This window comes from Macaca thibetana, chromosome 7 (genome assembly GCF_024542745.1).
Source record: "Macaca thibetana thibetana isolate TM-01 chromosome 7, ASM2454274v1, whole genome shotgun sequence".
NCBI classification, from domain to species: domain Eukaryota; kingdom Metazoa; phylum Chordata; class Mammalia; order Primates; family Cercopithecidae; genus Macaca; species Macaca thibetana.
The window spans coordinates 49,398,981-49,418,396 of record NC_065584.1 but is presented as its reverse complement, the minus strand read 5'-3'; the positions used below and the strand labels follow the sequence as shown (position 1 = coordinate 49,418,396).

At 36.4% G+C, this 19,416-nt stretch overlaps 1 protein-coding gene across 4 annotated transcripts in view; it reads left to right on the top strand.

Moving 5' to 3' along the window:
- ARID4A (AT-rich interaction domain 4A) overlaps positions 1 to 19,416 on the top strand; it is a 75,363-nt gene that overhangs the window by 21,627 nt on the left and 34,320 nt on the right. For 3 of the 4 annotated variants that reach the window (XM_050799708.1, XM_050799706.1, XM_050799707.1), the window contains exons 8-11: positions 3,287 to 3,419; positions 7,708 to 7,787; positions 9,287 to 9,363; positions 9,767 to 9,933. In XM_050799708.1, coding sequence (XP_050655665.1) covers positions 3,287 to 3,419; positions 7,708 to 7,787; positions 9,287 to 9,363; positions 9,767 to 9,933 — 457 coding nt within the window. Of the gene's footprint in view, positions 1 to 3,286; positions 3,420 to 3,624; positions 4,048 to 7,707; positions 7,788 to 9,286; positions 9,364 to 9,766; positions 9,934 to 19,416 lie in introns of those variants that run through there. The other variant, XM_050799709.1, reaches the window with a different exon arrangement.

Genomic DNA, 19,416 nt, shown 5'->3' with positions numbered 1-19,416 from the left:
TCTTTTTTTTTTTTTGAGATGGAGTCTCACTCTGTCGCCAGGCTGGAGTGCAGTGGCGCAATCTCAGCTTATTGCAGCCTCTGCCTCCCGGGTTCAAGTGATTCTCCTGCCTCAACCTTCCGAGTAGCTGGAACTACAGGTGCGTGCCACCACGCCTAGCTAATTTTTGTATTTTTAGTAGAGCCAGGGTTTTACCTGTTGGCCAGGATGATTTTGATCTCTTGACCTCGTGATCCACCCGTCGCGGCCTCCCAAAGTGTTGGGCCACTCCCAGCCTATACTAATTATTTTTATATTTTGTAATAATAATTTTATTTTGCTGAACTATTTGAGAGGAAGTGGCAAGCATCATGATCCTTTATCATTAAATATTTAAGAACAAGGAGATGCTTTTACGTAACCAAAGTATGAATACCAAATTTAGAAAATTTAACATTGATGGACTACTATCATATGGTTAATATTTCAAACTTTGCCAGTTATTCCAATAAAAGCCTTTATAGCATCCCCCAGTTCCCCTGATTCCAGGATCCAATTCAAGATCATGCATTGCATTTAGTTTATATGGTTCTTGAGTCTCCTTTAATCTGAAAAAATTGTGCAGCCTTTGTTTTCCCCATGACATTGACATTTTTGAAGAATACATGACAATAGTCTTGTAATCTTTTCCCTTATATACGTTTGTCAGATTGTTTTCTCATTGTTAGATTCAGGTTATACATTATACTCCATAAGTGATGTTGTGTCCTGAAGGAAAGCCCAGCAAGAAGTATTATCAGTTTGTCCCATACCTGGTGACACTACCTTTGATCACCTGGTTAGTGTGGTGTCTGCCAAATTTCTCAACTTCAGAATTACTATAGTTACCATTTTTCCCCTTTGTAATTTGTAAATCTACGTGGAGATACTTTGAGACTACTTAAATATTCTATTCTCTGTCAAACTTCCATTTTCAAGTTTTATCTACTAATAATTCTTGCCTGAATCAGTTAGTACTATTATGATAGCAAAATGCTGATTTTTCTAATTTTTCGTTCTTGCTACATTTTTTAGTTACCATTTAGCTATAATGAAATTCTTTTCCTAATGCTATGGATTCTAATTTTACTTAATGGGTTATAATTCAGGTTGTTCCAGATTTAGCCAAGGGAGCCTTTCCAGGATGGCTTCTGTGTTCTTTTGATAAGGCCTCACCATTTCTTGAGCACTTTTTCACCTTCTGGCATGACAAGGTATCCTAGGCTCATGTTAATTTTTTCCTGCGCCAACCCTGGAATTGGCCATTTCTACAAGGGTCCCTCATTTATTTTAGTGGGAAATAAGATTTAGAAACCAAGATCCCAGTATTAGATATGTACTCACTGCTCCTGGGGAGTATATAATGAGTATTTTTAAAGGCAAAGTCAAATAACACCTAAGCTGCAAACCAGAAAGTAGTAAAAGACCTCTGAGGACCCTAAATGGAAATCCCAACTCAGCCATATACTAGATATATCACTTCGGGAAAATTACTTAACATCTTTATAGTTAACTGCATTTATGTATAATAACTCAAATCTTCACAAAACCTGCAAGATATTCTCAATTTATAGCTGAGGAAAATGGGAATGGTAATGGCTTGCTGGTTTTTGTATTAGATAATGTGTACAATTTTCTTTTTTGTTGTTGTTGTTTTTGTTTTTTGTTTTTTTGAGCCAGAGTCTCACTTTGTCACCCAGACTGGAGCGTAGTGATGTGATCTCAGCTCATTGCAACCTCTGCCTCCCAGGTTCAAGTGATTCTCGTGCCTCAGCCTCCCGAGTAGCCAGGACTACAGGTGTGTGATACCACACCTGGCTAATTTTTGTATTTTAGTAGAGATGGGGTTTTATCATATTCGCCAGGCTGGTCTCCAACTCCTGACCAAGGGATCCACCTGCTTTGGCCTCCCAAAGTGCTGGGATTACAGGCATGAACCACTGCGCCCAGCCGATAATGTATATAAATTTATCAGTGTGTAATAAGTACTCAGGACCTGATATATATTTAATAATTCAATACCCAGTATTTTATTTATGAACTACCTCCATAGACTTCTACTGAAAACTCCCTTATACTTATTTTATAATTTTAACAAGTTGAGTTATCAGGTTTCTCAGAGTGCAGCCGATTGGAAGATGTGTCAAAAGGAAATATAGGAAAAATTAGCAGATGCAGTCAATAAAGAAAACTGTGAGTCTCACAGCTGAGAAGTCTATGAGAAGAAAAGAAGGACTAAAACCATAAAAATATAATGAACTAAGTGGTTTTGAGCCATTTAAGAATTAATAAGAGTTAATAGCTCTGTGTACTTTAGTAAACTCCAACATTATCAATATATTGCGGGATGTCTTCAAGAAGATGTCAAATTCAATATACATTCATTAGGAGCTCAAATGGGGAATACATAGTTATTTTTATTTTAAAAGTGTAGGCTTGGCTGGGCACGGTGCCTCACACCTGTAGTTCCAGCACTTTGAGAGGCCGAGGTGGGTGGATCATGAGGTCAGGAGTTCAAGACCAGCCTGGCCAACATGGTGAAACCCTGTCTCTTCTAAAAATACAAAAATTAGCTAGGTGTGGTGGCACATGCCTATAATCCTAGCTACTCGGGAGGCTGAGGCAGGAGAATCGCTTGAACCCCGGGAGGCAGAGGTTGCAGTAAGCTGAGATAGTCACACTGCACTCCAGCCTGGGTGACAAAGCGAGACTCCATTTCCAAATATACACACACACACACGTATGTACATATATATACACATATATATACACACATATATATAAATATGTATGCTTAAAATTTGTTGACACTTAAGGGTAAACTTTAGTTACCCAGATAAGTTACCTTAAGTAAACCCTTATGGGTGTTTTCATAGCCAGATATTTTCGTAGCCAGTTAGAAAATTAAAGTTATGTTACCTGGCATAAAAATAGAAAGGCAATCTTAAAAAAAAAAAAGTATTTGGCATAATAAGTATTTAATGGTGTTGTAATTAGGTTTTTCTGTCCCAGCTGGTGTTGGCATGAGAGCCTAAGCCTAAGCACTCACTGATCTAGTGAAGTGGACTCAGAGTTACCATAGACAGCTCAGGACTACATACTTCTGTGAGGCTAAGGAAGGACCCATGTCTTCAATTATAATAAGAATGAAGAGGCTACTAATTCAGGGTAATCCATTAGGAATTGAATTGACTATATTAAATTCACAGTACTCTGTATCAAATAATTATTTGTGTTAGGATAATGATCAAGTTATTCTAACTTTTAGTACCGAAGATGAAAAGGAAGAAGAAAGTAGTGAAGAGGAAGATGAAGACAAGCGCCGTCTCAATGATGAATTACTAGGAAAAGTTGTAAGTGTGGTGTCTGCAACTGAGAGGACTGAATGGTACCCTGCTTTGGTAGGTAAACTTTCTTTGCAAAGTTAATCAGCCATCTAAATATTTGTTTAAAATGGATTTTTAAAAAGCATTTAAAATATTTTGAAAATATTAAACAAATTTGGACTTTATTGGAGATTTTTTTAATTGAATAATCATAGTCAGGTCCAGAATACTTCACTGTCTTCTTTGGTTATTCTTTTTTTAATTCTATATAGCCTTTTATTGAGCTCTTTTGTATTTCTTCCCTCATAATATGTCCAATGGCTTTTTACTCTATTCCCATTACCATGGGTTCCCTTAACTTGATTCTTGAATTCTTTCTTTTCTATTAATTCAGACTAATTTTCCAGCACTAACTTTTATAGAGAAATATTTTTTTCTTTCTGTTGAGACAGGGTCTCACTCTGCTGCCAATGCTGGAGTGCAGTGATGTGAGCACAGCTCACTGCAGCTTCAGCCTCTTGGGCTCAGGCATTCCTCCTGTTTCAGCCTCCCAAGCAGCTACAACTACAGGCATGCGCCTCCACACCTGGCTATTTTTTATTTTTTGTAGAGATGTAGCCTCCCGATGTTTCCCAGGCCAGTCTCAAACTCCTGGGCTCAAGCAGTCTTCTCACTTTGGCCTCCCAAGGGGCTGGGATTACAGGTATGAGCCAGTATGCCTGGCTGAGAAATCTTTTTACAATATAAATTTAGTCATGATCGTCCCATTCTCAGAAATAGAAAACCTTCAGTGAGTCTGCCTAATTGATCAGTTTTGCATTTTTTTAAATGGATGTTTGAGGCCATCCCTGGCTCTCAGTTTATTTCCTATTTTTAGTGTAAACTATACTCAAGTTGTTTAACTGCCCCATATGTAGGATACATCACTCCTCTAAGCCTTTATCCCTGCCTTAAATTAATTAGCATTTACTGAGGATCTACAGTGAGTTCAGCTTTGTTCAAAGTTCTTTAGAAGAGGCTTAAATGTATTGCCTTCAAGAAGCTTACTGTAGACATGTAAGAGATTACATAGTTATTAAAGATTGTATAGTAAATAAAAAAAATTTGGTACAGAGTGGAGTAAGAAAGGATGAAAGGAGGGATTCACCTACATTTGAAGGAAGATTTTGGAAATGACAACTTTTAGGTGGGTTGGTAGAGAAAGCTAATTTTTGCTTACACAGAGAAGGAGTAAGAAGAAGAGATACACAAGAGAATTATTTCAGAGAGGAGTAAAAAATAATTGGAAATTAATGTCTTTTCTTCTCTTCCTACTCCTTTACTTCTTCCTCCACTTCCTCATCCCCTCTTAAATATCTCTTAAAGTTCAACTCAAGTCCTACCTTCTTTGCAGGGTCTCTCTTAAATACTCTTCTTTTGTTTTGTTTTTGAGAGAGGGTCTTTGTCGCCCAGACTGGAGTGCAGTGATGTGATCACAGCTCACTGCAGCCTTCACCTCCCTGGGCTCAGGTGATCCTCCCACCTCAGCCTGCTGAGTAGCTTGGGACCACAGGTGTACGTCAGCACACCTGGCTAATTTTTGTATTTTTTTGTGGAGACGTGGTTTCACCATGTTGTCCAGGCTGGTCTCGAACTCCTGGGCTCAAACGATGACCTTGGCCTTCCGAGGTGCTGGAATCAACAGGTGTGAGCCACTGCGCCTGGCCCTAAATACTCTTAACATAAGTATGCACCTTTGAATTTTGGTATCACTTATCTCTAATAATAATTGTGGCACAAAATGTATCTCAAATTAGATTATAATCCTGTAAAGAGCTGAAAGTATATTTTTAGCTTTCTGTGTGCGTGTAAATATATTACTCAGTTCATAGATAATAGATTTAATTTATATGAGGAAAGTCTGAAAGTCCCTTGAACCTTTCAGTTGTATAGAAAAATAAGTAATTTGGAATTTGGATGCAGAATATTCAGATTTTAGGTTTGCCAAGAGTTTTTTTTTTTTTTTAATAAATTCTTTTATTTATTCAGATTTATCATTTACCAGGGGATATTGCAAATAAAAAATGAGTAGGACACTATTCTTACATTTGGTGATTTTATGTATAATGTACAGAATAATCCAAGTAACAGTAATATAAAATAGTATATGTTCAATATTAGGACTCCCTGGCCTGAGAGATTACATTTATTTGAGGAAAATACAGAAAGCCTTCACAAAGCAGGTGCTTTTGAGCTGAGCTTTGAAGGATTTAAAGATAGTAGGCAAAGCTTCACTAGAGGAAACAAAAAAATAGGTTAAAAAAAATAGCATGCCTGTAATCCCAGCACTTTGGGAGGCCAAGGTGGGCAGATCACAAGGTCAGGAGATCGAGACCATTCTGGCTAACACGGTGAAACCCTGTCTCTACTAAAAACACAAAAAATTAGCCGGGCATGGTGGCGGGCGCCTGTAGTCCCAGCTACTCAGGAGGCCAAGGCAGGAGAATGATGTGAACCCGGAAGACGGAGCTTGCAGTGAGCCGAGATCGTGCCACTGCACTCCAGCCTGGGCAACAGAGCAAGACTCCATCTCAAAAAAAAAGGAATGGGTTTGTTCACGGAACTGTTTGCTCTGGGAATCCATTTTGGCTAAATATTAAATGTGAGTCGGAGAATAATAGAAAATATACCTGTGAACATAATTTGATTCTAGGGCGGAAGGGTCTTTAAAAGTTTGCCTAAAGAATTTGGGCATAATTCTGCAGAGAATTTTCCAGAAGAGTGATGTTATTTGAGCTACATGTTTAGGAATGTGAATGAAGAATGACATGTTACTAGAAAGACTGGAGGTGGCAGGAATCTATTTGAAGGCCATTAAATAGTTCATAGGTGAGGTAATTAGACATTGGATTATGCCTATTCATCCTTTAAAATTTACTTTAAGCTTTTCCTGCCACACCTTTTCCTTGCCCAGGTTAGGCAAAATCTCCCTCCTCAATGTTTTCATATTATTATGTGCTAGTGGTATCACTGTACTTATCCTCCATTGTGTTCTTTTTGTGTATCTTTTTATGTTTGCCCCTCCAGTACACTGTTAGCTCCTTGAGGGTTGGCACGGCTATATTATTAGTCTAATAATTACCAGCACCTAGCAAACAAACAAAAAATACTTCCATCTGGTGTTAAGACAGCTGATGTGACTGCCAAGAATATTCAATTATCTGGATATACACTGTTCAGTATGATAACCATGAACCATGTGTGGCCATTTAAGTTTAAATGTAACTTAATTAAAATAAAATAGAATTAAAAACTCAGTCTCTCAGTTGCACCAGCCACATTTCAAGTGTTTAGCACCATGTGACTCACTGCAACTGTATAGGGCAGTACAGATACAGAACATTTCCATCAGTGCACAAAGGTCTGTGAATGGTGCTGGAATGTAGCAGAGAGAGGCTAGTGTTAGGGAGAGCATGAACAGATACATTTAAGCAATTTTTTAAAAATATGAAGTTCTATAAAGGATACAGAGATTATTTACCAATGATACTGCTAAGATACTATTTTCAGAAGTTAAGAAATTAAAAAGTTCTTTGTTCATGTTTTAACTTGTTTTAATTACTAACGATTGTACATATCTTGGTTAAAAAAGGTAACACAGATTTTTTTTTTATGACCAGATTTCAAAAAATTCTTATTCAAGTATATTTTAAAAAACTATATGCCAAATTTTCATCACAGATTATACAATTTAGTTTTTGACAATAATTTAGCTTAGAATAAATCCTGATATTTTTAAAGTGCTGGTCACATTTTAATTTATATTTCTTTTCTTTTTGAAATGGGGTCTCACTCCGTCGCCCAGGCTGGAGTGCAGTGTCGTGATCTTGGCTTACTGCAGCCTCCATCTCCTGGGATGAACTGATGTTACCATCCCAGCTTTTTGAGTAGCTGGGACTATAGGCACACACCACCACACCAGGCTAATTTTTGGTATTTTGTTAGAGACAGTGTCTCACTATGCCACCCAGGCTGGTCTTGAACTCCTGAGCTCAAGCTATCTGTCCACCTTGACCTCCCAAAGTGCTGGGATTACATGCATCAGTCACTAGACCTGGCCCTGTATTTCATTAATTATTCATTTTATAATCTAATGACTATGGATAAAATAAATATCTAGACAACCAATATGCTAAACAAAATATATAAGGGTATCTTTTTTTGTATGTAATTCCTTAATAATAGGGGCTATTTATAATGAAGCTGTTTTTTGTAAAAGATGATCTATCTGAGAAGTTAGGGGATCCAGAATTGTTCTTTTGAAAAATATGCTTTTTCTGAGCACAGGAAATAGGAATCAATCTGTTCTTATTTTATATTTCAGGTAATATCTCCCAGCTGTAATGATGACATCACAGTGAAAAAGGATCAGTGTTTAGTTCGATCATTTATTGATTCTAAATTGTGAGTAATGAATTATTTAATGATGTTACATGGGAGGAAAAAATATGGAATTACAATGATAGAGCGCTCCCCCACCAAAACTTTATTTTTAATAGTCTAATCATTCATGAACTGAGAAGTTGTTACCTAATACATTTTGACTTTTTGTAATGTAGGGTATTTTTCACTAACACATTTTGTATAAAATCTGTGAACAACATTATGTGAGAACAATATTAAGTTTTTTTTTAGCAAAGCATGGTATTTTTTTCCTTAATTGTAAAATTCTATATTTTCATCATGTGTAGTATGTGACATTTATTATTGACTCCGAAGCTTATTTTTATTTTTTATTTTTTTTATTTTTTTTTGAGACAGAGTCTTGCTCTGTTGCCCAGGCTGGAGTGCAGTGGCGCGATCTTGGCTCACTGCAAGCTCCACCTCCTGGTTTCATGCCATTCTCATGCCTCTGTCTCCGGAGTTGCTGGGACTACAGTCGCCCGCCACCACGCCTGGCTAATTTTTTGTATTTTCAGTAGAGATGGGGTTTCACCCTGTTAACCAGGATGGTCTCGATCTCCTGACCTTGTGATCTGCCTGTCTCGGCCTCCCATAGTGCTGGGATTACAAGCGTGAGCCACTTTGCCCGGCCTGAAGCTTATTTTTTTAATCTACATTACAAGGGCAATTATTTTGACTTTTTTCATGATTAAAATCCAGACTTTTGGGCCTGGCGCGGTTGCTGATGCCCAGCCAAGGCGGGCAGATCATGAGCTCAGGAGATCGAGACCATCCTGGCCAACATGGTGAAACCCCGTCTCTACTAAAATATCAAAAATTAGCCGGGTATGGTGGTGCATGCCTGTAGTCCTAGCTACTTGGGAGGCTGAGGCAAGGGAATCACTTGAACCTGGGAGGCAGAGGTTGCAGTGAACTGAGATCGCACCACTGCACTCCAGCCTGGCGACAGAGTGAGACTCTGTCTCAAAAAAAATGAAATCCAGACTTATAAAAACTTTTTCCTAACCTCATCTCTGCTTTGTGATCAAAAAGTGAAATTAAAAAAGTTTTTCTGAGTTCTAGTTCTCTGTGAAAAATTTAATACTATAATATATCTTATAGTGGTAAAAATATTTCAATATTACTATCTAGTAAATGTGCTTTTTTACTAAAATGAAAAATAAATTTCACAAATATTAAAGTAGACATTGTTGTCTACAAGTGTTGAAAACATCATGCTGATATAAATTACCCTGTACTATCTGTAGGAGGAATGTATAGATTGAAATATTGTGAATGTGAGGCCCTCAATGTACTTTGATATATAAAACTTCAGAATTAAGATAACTAGCTTTGCCTGTATTACCTCTTCTTACCTTTTATTAAGGAGTAAGTTAAAAACATTTTATAGGCAATATTTTGATTTTCAGGTTTTTATTTTTCTATATGTCAACATGTACTATTTAAGTAATAATTTGTATTGAATAAGTTATTTTCCTCCCCTTCTTCTTGATAATTAGTTACTCTATAGCAAGAAAGGACATTAAGCAAGTAGACATTCTCAATCTACCGGAATCTGAGCTCTCCAGTAAACCAGGTAAAATAAGGATGAATTACCCTGTTATTTTATGTTGTGGCTCTATATGGAAAATAGCAAATAAAGCAAGACTGATACTCTCTGGTGCCACCATTTTAAGTGTTTAGAGTTGATAACCAATCTTACTTGATTTTTTTTTTAATGTCTAGATATATTTGATGTGTGATTATTAGATAAGTTTAATTTTTCATATTTTACCATTAAGATGTCTCACAGTATTCTGTAAAGTAATAACAAATTTTATATAACATTGTAACTTATGAAATATGTTCAAGCTTACTGTATCATTTTATAAATGACAGCTGAATTTGAATTCAGATCTTCTGATTCTGAATGCCATGCCTTTTCTTTTGTTCTATGCTGCTAATTCCAAGCAACTGCTGAAGTACATTTTCACTCTTAGGGCTTCAGAAAGCAAGCATCTTCTTAAAAACCAGAGTTGTTCCTGATAATTGGAAAATGGATATAAGTGAAATCCTTGAGTCATCCAGTAGTGATGATGAAGATGGCCCAGCTGAAGAAAATGATGAAGAAAAGGAAAAGGAGGTCAAAAAGACAGAAGAAGAGGTGGTAGGTGTAATTTCATGTTTGTAACAAATAAAAACATCTTAATATTCTCTAGTGAAGATAATACCTTCATATATTTTTCCCTCTGTTTAGATTCTCTATTATTTGTTTCCATTTCTAGCATTGCTTGATTTGGGTGTTGAGGAAGGTTTTTGGCTCATAGCATAGTGTGTAAATCAGAACTAATTTTTAGTAAGAGGTTACAAGAAAATACTTTTCAGGTTAGTTAATCAACAAGTGCACACTGGTTTTTTCGGGGTGTTTTCCAAAACAACCCAGGAGGGAAAAAAAAAAAGTTTTAGGTATTTTATATGTGTTAACTCATTTAAACTACCACCGTATAAAGTAACTGTTGTTATCCTACTTTAAAGGTAAGGAAAGGGAGGTTCAAAAAAGTTAAGTAACTTTCCCAAGGTGGCACAACTAAAATGGGAAGGATAGGGATTTGCACCCAGGTCTGGCCTGTCTCAACTTTAAAACCTCTTTCAGACATTTCACAATATTTCAAGGATAATAAGGGAAAAAAAAAAATCCTATCCAAACCCCAAAGACAATTTCATTTGGCAATTTGGTAAATCATAGAAAAGATTTAGATTGTGTGTTCTAAGTGCTAATGGTTTTCTTAGTAATATTGCCATGTCATTTATAATGTGCGTATAATTGTAGGAAATCATCCATGGAATACTGTATGATTGCTTATATGAATACTTTTGTCTATTCTGCAGTGTTGTATCAAATGGGGTAAACTGTCTAGTGTATTTTTGGTTGTTATGGGGTAAAAGGGCTTAGGGGCAAGACAAAGACAATGAATTTACTGAAAAGGGGGACCTATTTGAGCATGAAAAATATTTGCCTGGAAAAATGTGGGATGCTTCTGTTTTAAATACACAAATACGAATTTATGAAATGAAATGAGTATACTCGTATGTGATGAAGGGCATACGCTATTTCTTTCCTTTTACTTCCCCTGCAGTATTTGGTTTTTTTACACTCTGAAATCAGAATGGCGGTTCATACTTACAGGCTGCCTACAGAGTTGCCATAGTAACATGCTGTTGGTTTTAAGTGAGCATGCTCGGAAAGACAGGAAGGTTTAGCAGAGGCTTGGCAGGTTGCCAATGGAGGTTTGCCAGATGCTTTGAAATGGGCTGTCTTTCTTTTCCTTTCATGTAATGTCTGATTTTTATGTGGAAGAGAATGTAAGTAGTGCTGTATAACCCTGCGGATGCTATGCCCTAAGAGGGAAAGCAAATATTTGCAAGTCAGACTGAAAAATGTCCAGACCCTGTACTGATTAAGTAGAAGGGGAATCTAACCACTTTGCATTTGAAAGAAAATGCAGCATATAGGTAAGATTTTTTTTTGTATGTTTAGTTACCATTTTGATTGCCAAAGACGGGATTAAATAAGAATTTTAGGTATTGATGATGTAGCTGATATGGAAGGACTCAGAACCAAGAAATATTCTTTCTTGTAAAAAAGACAGTAGGAGTCTATTTTTAGAATATCAATGGATGAAGGCTATTTTTCTGAAACAAGATAGATTTTGAAATGAAAATGATAATGAGATAGTTTGGCAAAATTCAGGATTTAAAGTCAGAATATTAAATGTGAATTTTGTATTTTATCTGTATTTATTTATAGATTATATATTTTCAGGGTAATTAGGCCACATTTTCAGGGTGTGAACTGTTGCAAATCTGTGATTTAGCTTTTGTTTTTTAAATTAACATTAGTTAGGATCTTATACTGTCCAATATTGAAGAAAGATTAGCCTCTTTATTTTTGCTAATACTTTTAATTGCTGTCCCTTCCAGAATGCATTTTCCCTACCCCCCCCCCACCCTCTAAAAACCCTGAAATTTTAAACAAAGAGGGTAAAAAGAGCTTTGTAGAAAGTTGCAGAGGGAGACTATAAAATAGTAAATTGTAAGTAGTGGTCTTATTACAATGATTCATTTCATAAATATTGTAATGTTTTATTCAAGCTGTGAGTATACATTAGTATAAAAGAACGAAGAGCAGAGGCAAAGCTCTGTTACCTATTGTTTGCAGGTAATAGTAAATAAATTTTTAAAGGTAAGAAAGCTTATAAGGATAGTATCTTCTTAAAATGTGTCATGTAAATTATGAGCCTGTTAAAATTAAGTGGATCAGGATGCTTTTCATCTACTGAAAAATAACAGCAAAATTACAGAATTTAGGTACTGATTCATATGATTATTTATTTTTCAGATGGTCAATTTCATAGCATATGTTTTATTGAATTATTGAACTAATTCTTTGACTATACAGGAAGATTTTCTTGAGTGAAATTTTGTTGCTTTAGAAAAATATCAGCTGCATTTCTTGCTCCTGGGTTTAAGATTTAGTTGCTGAATCATTGTAGCTTGTCTTGAACAGTTATTTTTTAAAAGTGTAATATACTGATAAACTGAAAAGCACTGTATACAATAAAGAGGAGGGGAATGACTATGGTATAAAATGAATAAAAATCTGATAAGCCATGGCCTACCTGGCTTAGTCATTATGGGCCTTTACCATGTAGGTGAGGCCACGCTGTTGTATTACGTTACAGATCAGAGTCTTCCCAAAATGTAATGATGCTATGCTTTTCATGAAGATTCAATGTTGCATTACAATAATCAAAAAGATCTTTTGTAAGATTCTCTAAACCACTGTAACAATACTCTAGTCTGTCATTTGGTGTTTTTAGTATAGCAAGCAAATTTTATGCAGTAGAATCATACAAGTGTTAGATACTTCTGCAGTGTTAATGGGCAGTGAACATTGTTTTTATATTTGATGCTTTGGGTATCCTAAGTAGCCTTAATGAGATTTGAGATTCTATGACGTTACAGAAAGAGCACCTTTTCCCCTTAATATTAATTTGATTTCCTAAATATTGGTAGTTCAGGATTTGAGTACAAGATATAGATCTCATGCTGTTACTATGTGGGAAAAGATTGAGGATCTGACAGAAAGTAGGTTTTATGTATATTGATTACTTTAAACTTGAACTCAATAATTATATTGAAAAATTCCCTGGGGGATATTTTTATGGTTATTACTTAAATGTTTTTGTTAAGAAAATTTTGTATTAGAAAAGATATTACTGGATTTTTCACCTTTAAAATTGATCAAAAAGTTCATGTAAACATAAGTAATCGTCTCAATTATTCATTTATTCCTGATTTATATTTACTTTGGATAAATATAGGAGAGTTTTCTAAGGGTAAAAAAAAAATGGATTGTTGTTTAGGAAACTGAGCATTAAGGGGAATGTGACCAGTCTTAGCTTTTTAAATCATTTTGGCTTATAATAAGTAGGCTTATAGGTTGGGCACTTTTAAAAATTTCCTATTTAGTAATGAAAATTTGAATTCAGTGAATTTTTAAATAACTACTGCCATTTCTCTAATATTGGGAATTGTTTAGGGACCACTGACATATTAATGCCTAAGATTATATTCCACTATTGTAAAAAATCATAAGTACTTGCGTTTGTTTATTCATGGAAACATAAATATTATTTTTGATGTTTAAATCGTGTTATTTGTGCATATTTATGCCTTTTTGTAGATGGTAAAGGCATTTGTTGGTGGTCGTTCAAGATTACTTTAGGTATAAACTTACAGTAAATCCTTGATAACTTAAGAAAACCATGCTAAATTGGTAGAATTTAAAGAATATTTTAAATGTAATGTGAACATTTTGTATTTCTAAGCAGATCCTAAAAAGCCAACCTTCCATGAATAATTGAGACTTTAGCTTGCAATCATATAACAACTGACTTGCTAAAATCTTAAAGTTTAGCCCATTAAACAAACAAAAATGCCCCTATGTATTTAGCAGAGTCTTGCTTCATGGTAATAGTATAAGAAAGAGTCTAGCCCAATTAGGATCATCTAATCAGATTAATAAGGATTCCACATTTGTACACACAAATATAGCTACATACAGCTATGTTTTTATGTATTTAAAAAAACACTTTTATATCAATTCATTTTTTAGTTGTGGTCATATGAGATAGTTGACTTGTACTAAAAATCTTGGATTTGATAGCATTTAAATGACATCTTGATGATTAAAATGTGTACCTTTTCAAATGGGGAAAAATTACTAGGCTCAGTTAACTGATAAAATACAAGAATCATGTAATCATTTATTTTAGGCAGCTGTTGTTAAAACTGTTCTCTGAAATTATAAGTGCCTTACTATGAATATATCATCTCTTATGTGAGCCCTGAAATATTCTGTAGGTGTACAATAGGGAAGAATAGTACCACTCTAAATTTTATGATTACCAAATTTCACTGGGCCTTCAGCGCTATTGGTCAATTCCCAATTTCTGTAAGCAAATCATTATTTCCTCCATTAAACCGATAATCCTATATCCACTCCACACAATTTTATAAAGAAATTGGGAGCTTCAGATGTGAGCATGCTGTAAACCTGTTTGCCTGCTCTCTTTCGCTTGAGGCACAATTGATAGTGTTTTGTCTTCCTCTATAAGATGAGTCTCTCAGGTTATGCTCTGGATCTCATTCCCTTCCTCCTTTCAGGAAAAGAGAGACTATTGACTCTCTCTTTTCTTTCTTGCATCTTTAACTTACTCCTTTCAGTTGTATCCTTCTCATCAGCTTTTTAAAACATGCTTACATCTCTCCCAGCCTTCTGACAACCCCTCCATATTTCCTCGACAAGTCTTCAGACAACCTCTGTGCTTTCCTCTCCAGGTAACTACATTTCTTCTTCATCCACTCATGGCCAGATCACTTAGAGTTACATACACTGTTCATAACCTCTCCTTTACTCTTAATTCACTATAGTGTATCTTGCTTTCCCACAACTAAAACAACTTTACTAAGGTTAGCAGTGACTCCAACAAAGTTTTGTACTAAACCAAACACATTTTTATCTTGATCTTACTTGACTACTGAGTAGTAGTCAGTACCTCTGACATACCTAACTTCTTAGAATGCTTGGTATCCATGACATCACAGTTTTTTGGCCTACTTCCTATCTAAAATGATATAATGACTCGATATCTATATGTACATCAGAGATGTCTCCTCTTAGCTCAAGACATTTATAACAAACTGCCAATGAAGATTTCATCTTTTTTTTTTTTTTTTTTTTTTTTGGAGACAGAGTTTTGCTCTTGTTAGCTAGGCTGGAGTGCAATGGCATGATCTCAGCTCACTGCAACTTCTGCCTCCTGGATTCAAGCAATTCTCCTTCCTCAGCCTCCTGAGTAGCTGAGATTATGAAATGCACCTCTATGCCTGGCTAATTTTGTATTGCTAGTAGAGATAGGGTTTCTCCATGTTAGTCAGGCTGGTCTCGAACTCCCGACCTCAGGTGATCCGCCCATCTCGGCCTCCCAAAGTGCTGGGATTACAGGCATGAGCCACTGCGCCCGGCCGAGGATTTCATCTTAACTTGTACATATTCAGACTCAGTATGTGCAAGACTGCATTCATCATCTTTTTCCCCTAAACCTGTCCTTTCCCTGGCTGTCCTTAATTCATTTTAATAGAAGCAGCATCCGCTCAGCTGTCCAAGCCAGATACACAGAAGTCACCTTGATTATTCTTAACCCCCTGTCCAATCAGATACCCAGTCCATTCTCTTCTACCCACTCGAATAGCTCTCAAATTTGCCCACTTCCTTTGGTTTCTTTTCTTCTTTCTGCCAATCTTACTCCAAGCTACTGTTCTCTTTTACCCCTAGACTAATGCAATAACAATAACAATTTAATTGTTCTTTCAACATCCATGCTTGCCCTCCTCCAGTCTATTCTCTGTACTGGATCTACAGTAGTTTTTTTTTTTTGTTCTAACTGAAGATATATATATGTGATTCTTTTAGTAATAAAATAATTTTAGGGAACAAAAGAGGTTGTGGTTTTTATTCTTTTGGATTAAAATGTTTCTAAAGCATATTGCATAATACCACCTTTTTCTAAACGCAGTATAATGTACATTATTTAATATTTACTCAAGATTTAATTATTGCATTCTTGTAAATCACATACTGTCTTGGCTCTTAGCCCTTACACTAAGTGACGTAAGTCTGTAAAGATTGTGAATTTTTTCCCAGTTTTCTTTCTTCTAATCTATATATTGTCAATTGTTAGTTTTTACATATGATAACTTTCTGGACAGTTCTTCAGAATTCCACTTGGGGTGAGTCTTATTGATAACCTACGTAGTCATTTTGACCTATGGCTCACCTGAGTTACCAGACTATTTGTTTTGTTTGCTTTTCACTTTAAGTTAAACCTAAAGTTAAACCTGAAGTTTAACTGAAAGTTTAAAATTTTAAGCTTTCTTTTTAAATTCGTCTTTATTTGCTGTTTCACTAAGGTGTTGTGACAACAAAATATATCTGTTGTACCGGAACATACATCAAGATGTACCTTTCATAATACCACTATTAAAATGTTTACCTTTTGTAGGAGATACAAACAAGTAAAGATGACCACGCTAAATAATGTTCTCAGTTTATTTATGGAGACTTGGTGGTTTTTAAAGTAAGACTGTTTGGTTAGTCCTTGCAACAGTCTATGTAAATATGTATATAAATAAATATATGCATATGGAATCGCCTCAGAGTGCATTGCCTGAGAAAAGAGAGATTATGAAGGGGAGTTAGATACCTTATCCCATAGTTCCTCCCAAAGTGGACTTTCTTTTTCTTTTTTTCCTTTTTCTTTTTTTTTTTTGAGACAGTTTCACTCCGTCACTCAGACTGGAGTATGATTTGCACTCACTGCAATCTCCGCCTCCCAAGTTCAGATGGTTTTCATGCCTCACCCTTCCCAGTAGCTGGAATTACAGGCATGCGCCACCATGCCCAGCTAATTTTTGTACTTTTAGTAGGGAAAAGGTTTCACCATGTTGGCCAGGCTGGTCTCGAACTCCTGGCCTCAAGCGATCTGCCCACCTTGGCCTCCCAAAGTGCTGGGATTATAGGCGTGAGCCACTGCGCCCAGCCCCAAAGTGAACTTTCTAGAACCTTACAATAAATCTCCTAGAACCTTCTCTTTATATATATATTTGTGTGTGTGTATATATATATCTTTGTGTGTGTGTATATATATATATATAAAAAATTAAGAAAACCAAGGTTTAGAGAGGTTTCAGAATTTTTTACAGGCTTTTAAGAAAATGTTCTCTCCTCCTCTAGATTGTAAGATCTGTGAAAGCAGGGGATTTCAGGGTTTTTGTTTTTTCCTTTTCCTACCAGTATGTGTAGCTAACAGCTATCAACACAGAGCTTGCTTAGCTGATATTAAACCTTCATTAAATGAATGAATATGGGTTATGTAATTGTTGTAGCAAATTACTCTTTGAAACAAGGTGGTGGGAAATTTGTTATAAGGTTCTAGAAAGTTCACCTTGGCGGGGGGAACTAAGGGATAAGATATCTAACTTCCCTTTATAGTATCTGTTTTCTCAGGCTGTGTACTCTGTAGGCAATCTCAATTTCTTGCATAATTTTGTGAGTTTATAAAATAAATTATTTTTTGCTTAAGTCATCTTGGGATAGTTTTCTGTCACTTGTAGTAAAAGTTCTTGATTTTCAGTGCTCCTTGTTTGTATTTTGTTCCACTTACACTTCTTTATTCTCCCTTCCACGATATGGGACTTCTTACATCTCCCCTGCTGCCACTTAGATATTGTTCAGAAGCTGCTGTTGATATTACATTGAATATTGCCTTTGTGTTGCCCATTCCCTTTGTTAGTATTAAGTATAATAGGAAAGATAAAATGAAAGTTTTAAAAACTCAGAAAATAAGTGACAACAGCTGAGATTTTAAAAATTCAACAGGTATTTGTAGGAACAAAGAGGTGGGCACGGGTCAAATCATGATGGGGCAGACTTCTAAAGGCCTGTGATGAAAAACCCAGACCTTGTCCTGAAGGTGCTGAAAGCCAATAAAGGGTTACCAGCAGGAACCACCTATGTTTTATAAAGATGTTTATGGATAATGAATTCAAAGGGAAAACACCAGAGGGAAGACATCTGGAGTAAGTGGTGATGATAGCTCACTGCAGCCTCAACCTCCCAGGCATATGCCATCCTCCCACCTTAACCTCCTGAGTAGCGGGGCTAGGATTAAAGGCACGCACCACCATACCCAGCTAATTTATTATTATTATTTTTTTTTTTATAGAGACAAGGTTTTGCTCTGTTGCCCAGCCTGGTCTGAAACCCCTAGGGTCAAGTGATCCTCCTGCCTGGCCCTCCCAAAGTGCTGGGATTACAGGCAGGAGCCACTGCGCCTGACCAAAAATTCTAAGGGATTCCCATAGGGGTTCTTGAAACCTGAGAATACCCATCAATAATATGTACTGTTACATACAAAACACAGTACAGGGAAACCACAAAGATCAAGTTTAGTTATACCTTTCCTCACTTTAAAAATGTCAATTTTTGTGGCTCCAATATGTTATACGCTAGGAAACTATCCCAAGCCACCAGTTAGAACTGTGTACAGGTTACATGGGTCTGAGGAGCTTTGGGTAAAGTTCATCATCTTTTACTGACATATTTTGACAATTTGGACACTGTCCACCTTCCTAATGTGTATTGGAAAGTAGACTTTCTAGCTAAGAAAGTTAATAGCTCCTACAAAAATAAGATATGTTCTTATTTTTCGAATTGCATTTGTCTCTGTATTACTCTGTTCTCACGTTGTCATAAAGAACTACATTAGACTGGGTATTTTATAAAGAAAGAGGTTTAATTGACTCACAGTTCCACAGGCCGTACAGGAGGCACGGCTGGGGAGGCCTCAGGAAATTTATAATGAGGAGAAAAGGTGAAGGGGAAGCAAGCACATCTTCATGTGGCAACAGGAGAGAGAGAGAGAGAGAGAGAGCGAGCGCGAGAGAGCGCAAAGGGGGAAGTGCTCTACACTTTCAAACAACCAGATCTCATGAGACCGCACCATCATGAGAACAGCAAGGGAGAAATCTGCCCCCATGATCCAATCACCTCCCACCAGTTCCCTCCCCCAGTATTTGGGATTGCAATTCAACATGAGATTTGGATGGGGACACAGAGCCAAACCATATCAGTTTCCCATCCCACTAAAATGGTAAGAAGTCTGTTTACTAGAATTTGTGCCATTTCCAATGCATAATCATTCATTTTCTGATTAATATATTTGGACAAGGGACAAGGTGAATGCCAGCAAGTCATGGGCCATAACCACCTGTGTCATTTTTTTTTTTCTTCTTTTTTTTTTGAGACGGAGTCTCGCTCATTTTGCCCAGGCTGGAGTGCAGTGGCGCAGTCTTAGCTGGGATTACGGGTGCTGCACGCCAGCATGCCCAGCTAATTTTGTTTTGTTTTTTGTTTTTTTTTTTTGAGACGGAGTCTTGCTCTGTCGCCCAGGCTGGAGTGCAGTGGCACAATCTCGGCTCACTACAACCTCCGCCTCCTTGGTTCAAGTGATTCTCCTGTCTCAGC